We start from the raw sequence: 4,664 nt of genomic DNA on the forward strand, positions 1-4,664 counted from the left end.
CACACTCTCTCTCTCACACACACACACTCACACACTCTCACACAAACACACACACACTCACACACACAAACCTGTGTATCCGTCGCTCCTGTAAGTCGGCCTCATAATACCCGTGTTTGCAGTCTTTGCCCACCAGCTCGTGTGGGTGTGGCTTGTACGGCTGGTTCTTGGTTACCAAGGAGATGCGCACTCTCAGCGGACCACTGTAGTTGTGAACCTATGAAAAGAGGCGCAGAGAGTCACGTGACCCCCGCGGTGTCATGTATCAGGTACAGCATGTGTCTCTATGTTTAGGAGCAGATCTCAGCGTCTCACCTTGATGGCGGGGTGTGTTTTTGTGGACTCGTTGCTCTTCTCTCCTGGGATGCTGCCGGCCGATCGACCCTCGCATTTATAGCGGAAACGCATCCCTCGTGCTTTCGGCTGCTCGATTATCTCCACGTACGGAGGGCCTTTAGACAAACACACAGAAACACAGTTACGGTTACTAAGTGCTCAAATTGTGAAATATTATTACAGTTTCAAACGGCTGTTTTCTATGTGAATATCTGTTAAACTGTAATGTATTTCTGTGCAGCTAGCTGTATTTTCAGCATCATTACTCGTCTTCAGTGTCACATGATCTTCAGAAATCAGTATAATATGCTGATAGTCACATTATAAATGTCTTTACTGTCACTTTTGATCAGTTTAATGCGTCCCTGATGAATAGACGTGTCTCTGAAAGTGCAGTGAGCTGTGCACAGCTTGCTCTATTATTATCGTAAAACATAATTTGACTGTTTAGTAGCAGATCTCAAGGTAAATGTCGCTGTCTGAGAGAGTGACTAGAGTCAATCCCAAATACAGTCCCAGTGTAATAACATGACATGAATACAGTAGACTTCTCCTACCTTGGGACACCGGGGACGGCCCCCACTGGTGAAACAGTCCTGAAAGAACAAGGGATGAGAGATCAGTCACACAGAGATATACCACAAAGAGCTAAACTCTCTCTAGAGACGCCATACGAGTCAAACCTGCCAAAAACACACCTAAACCAGACAAAACCGATTACTCTGAGAGAACAAAACAGGGCTGATCTGATAACAGCTGTTCAGCAGCTGCAAAATATAATTTCTTTATTACTTTGATTTTGGGGTAAAATACAGCATGACACGTTCTACACTGCAATCTAAAAGAAAAGGTGTCAAATAATAGTTCAAATTAGGGGTGTGCGATATCATGATTCTTGTTTGTGGACGATTAAAATGTCGCCATGATCTGCTTTTGAAGGAATATTGTAGTATCGCTACAGCACACATTCTATCAGTATCAGTTCTGACGCCTAGGTTTGGGTATCGTTTGGGGTTTTTTTTATACCGGTGCCAAATCGATACTTTTAAAATGGTTCCGGTGCCTAAACCGATATTTATTCAAAAAAATAAAAAATAAAAATTCCCCCAAAAATGATGGATTGGCCATTAGCACTATAAACACACGATGTTGGTTTCATTCATACTGGACGCCAGAGGGCGCCCTCACACAGAAAATCCACATATCCAGTCACAGAAGTAGAGAACTAATGACCCTCCAGGAAATCCCTTATACGGACAAAGACATGCTATTATAGCTGTAACTGAGTAAACGGAACATATAAAGTTTTGAATGATAAACAGTTACATAGGTACCGTTGCCATATTGGTAACGGGTTTCGGTACCCAACCCTACTGACGCTTCCGTCTCAATATACTGAACAACGCCACATACATTCACATCAGATGTTACTCAGCGGTAGAGTTACACTCACCGACACTGCACTTATTCACAATCACAACAACAGTACATTATTTGCAAGTGCTTCAAAGTCTTGCCGGTTAAACTTTTCATTCTCGTGCTGTTCTGACATGCGCTTTTTTCTGAGCGCGTACACCTGAAAAAAAAAAAATCCTGTCAAATAGCGGCTGATTACTGGACTGTAGGGATGTAACGATTAACTGCGAGCCGGTTGAAAATCGATTCAAATATGTGACGATTCAAATCGGTTGAGATGCTAAACAAATCGCGATTCATTTAGGGGTAGGAGTTTATATGAACGTATGTCTGAGAGGAACTTACTGTCTTTAGAAAAGTTTAGATGGTATTTTTTCTTTTCATCTTGCCTTGCTATTAAGATTCAGTTGGCTCTCTATACACTTAAACGTTATGGAAAAAACAGCTTGGACAAACTGCTGCTAAACATCTTTGATTTGCCATGGAAAAAGTCAAATGAACATGAATGACATGAGGTTGATTAAATGATGACAGAAATATCATTTTTGGGTGAATTATTCCTTTAATGGCCCATGAGCCATTCACAGTGTTGCATAATGTTATATCACCAGAGAGTAGGGATGTAACGATTAACCGCGAGCCGGTTGAAAATCGATTCAAATATGTGACGATTCAAATCGGTTGAGATGCTAAACAAATCGCGATTCATTTAGGTGTAGGAGTTTATATGAATGTATGTCTGAGGGGAACTTACTGTCTTTAGAAAAGTTTAGATTGTATTTTTTCTTTTCATCTTGCCTCTGTATAATGCATATTAAAGTTAGTAAATTCAGCGCTGCTTTGTGTACAGCGGAAACCAGGAAACGGTTTAAGCGCCACCTGCTGGCAGACAGTGAATCTGCATCTCATTCAGCTTTGCTGTTTCATGCAGATATTTTTATTTATAGTTTCACAAAACTGAAGTCAAACCATTCTGTTTTTGCTTCAAATTTCGAATCTATATAATCTAATTTAGTTTAAATACTGCTCATGTTGCATGTATGCAGCATCTTTGTTTGGCTCAAGATTAAAATGCAGTGGTTGCCTCTAATTTTAAAAGGAAAGAGCACAGACAAAGCCTTATTTTGTTTATATGAAGATATTTATTTTATTTGTGTTACTTATTTATTTAATTTGGGGCTTGTTTTAGAGGCGAGACAGACGAGAAGAGCGAGGCGAGACAGACGAGACGAGCGAGGCGAGACAGACGAGAAGAGTGAGGCGAGACAGACGAGAAGAGTGAGGCGAGACAGACAAGAAGTTTGTTTGTTCTGAGTTCTTTACGTTTGTACAAGGTTTTCACCAGCAGGTGTCGCCAGCACATGCCGTTTCAAGTGCCTCGAAACATCGAATCATTTTTCGAAGCAACTGGTTCAATTGGTTCAATGCTTCGAAAAGCTTCGTTTCTCCCATCGCTAGAGAAAATACTGCAGCAGGCGGAGAAACTCACTTCATGCGCGAAATATTGGGGGAAAAAATGCTAAATACTGAATTGGGTCTGAGGGGTGTATGTGAATGTGTTTTCTGAGGGGAACTGACTGTCTTCAGAAACGTTGCAAATGAATATTGAAGTAGCGCAGCGCTGCTGTGTTTACGTGGTAACCATGGAAACGCTGTGTCTGCTGCTCTATGAGCGCCTCCTGCTGTCAGAGAGTGGATCTGCGTCTCTGATGTCCCCAAAAATGAAAGTCCTGTCATTATTTACTCACTCTCATGTTGTCCCAAACCTGCATTAATCTCTTTCTTGTGCTGAACACAAAAGAAGACTTTTATATTCAACAGAAGAAAGAAACTCATTCAGGTCTAAAACGGCTTGAGAGTGAGCTAACGATGACAGAATTGTAATTTTTTGCGTGAACTGTCTCTTTAATGTTAATAAAACAACAACACACAAAGAAAAATCCCTCACTGCTCTTGAACTTTAATACAGTTGCGTTAATAAGAATCAGTGTATAATTGATGTATATAGTGTTCTATTTTTATACTTGTTTTATAGTTTCTTGAATGCTGCTGTTGAATACACCTACTGAAAAATAAAGCACTGTTTGTTTTATTTATATATCACGTGTGTTTGTAATGTGTATCTTTGTTCTTATTTTATAAAAACAAAGATAAAATAATTACAAAGGTTTCTATCTTCGTCCACTTTGGCCTCAATATCTGCCAATCTTTTTTATTTTATATTTTGTTATCTTAGAAGGCTTTGTTTTTAAGATAGGGGAATTATTTGGCTGTGCTGCTCAGAAAACCTGCTAAATAAAACCAACATGACGCATTGTATTTTGTTGTGTATTGTGGCTTGAAGAAAATGCCTGTAAACTTAATAGAAAACATCCGGTCAGGAAACGACAGGTGGCTTTCCCATTTTCTACAGTTGTGTTTCCATAAAGCTTCACGAGTCTGACACTAAACACAAGAGAGAGAGACGGACAAAGAGGAAAATCCAGAAAGGGGCGTGAGACGGCAAACACACTCTGACCTACTTAGACCTGCATGAGGCTGGTTCTGACTAACCCGTCCGCTCAACACCTCGGACCCGTGCGCTGAACACCTCGGACCCGTCCGCTGAACACCTCGGACCCGTCCGCTGAACACCTCGGACCCGTGCGCTGAACACCTCGGACCCGTCCGCTGAACACCTCGGACCCGTCCGCTGAACACCTCGGACCCGTCCGCTGAACACCTCGGACCCGTCCGCTGAACACCTCGGACCCGTCCGCTGAACACCTCGGACCCGTCCGCTGAACACCTCGGACCCGTCCGCTGAACACCTCGGACCCGTCCGCTGAACACCTCGGACCCGTCCGCTGAACACCTCGGACCCGTCCGCTGAACACCTCGGACCCGTGCGCTGAACACCTCAGACCCGGGCG

At 42.4% G+C, this 4,664-nt stretch overlaps 1 protein-coding gene across 4 annotated transcripts in view; it reads right to left on the reverse strand.

Moving 5' to 3' along the window:
• LOC107670401 (putative transcription factor p65 homolog) overlaps nt 1–4,664 on the reverse strand; it is a 17,395-nt gene that overhangs the window by 10,245 nt on the left and 2,486 nt on the right. For all 4 annotated transcript variants that reach the window (XM_016462999.1, XM_016463001.1, XM_016463000.1 and 1 more), the window contains exons 2-4: nt 894–932; nt 316–452; nt 72–217 (exon numbers count right to left, since the gene is read on the reverse strand). In XM_016462999.1, the coding sequence (XP_016318485.1) occupies nt 72–217; nt 316–452; nt 894–932 (322 nt within the window). The remainder of the gene's footprint in view (nt 1–71; nt 218–315; nt 453–893; nt 933–4,664) is intronic.

Source organism: Sinocyclocheilus anshuiensis, unplaced genomic scaffold (genome assembly GCF_001515605.1).
Source record: "Sinocyclocheilus anshuiensis isolate Anshui unplaced genomic scaffold, SAMN03320099.WGS_v1.1 scaffold1033, whole genome shotgun sequence".
NCBI classification, from domain to species: Eukaryota; Metazoa; Chordata; class Actinopteri; order Cypriniformes; family Cyprinidae; genus Sinocyclocheilus; species Sinocyclocheilus anshuiensis.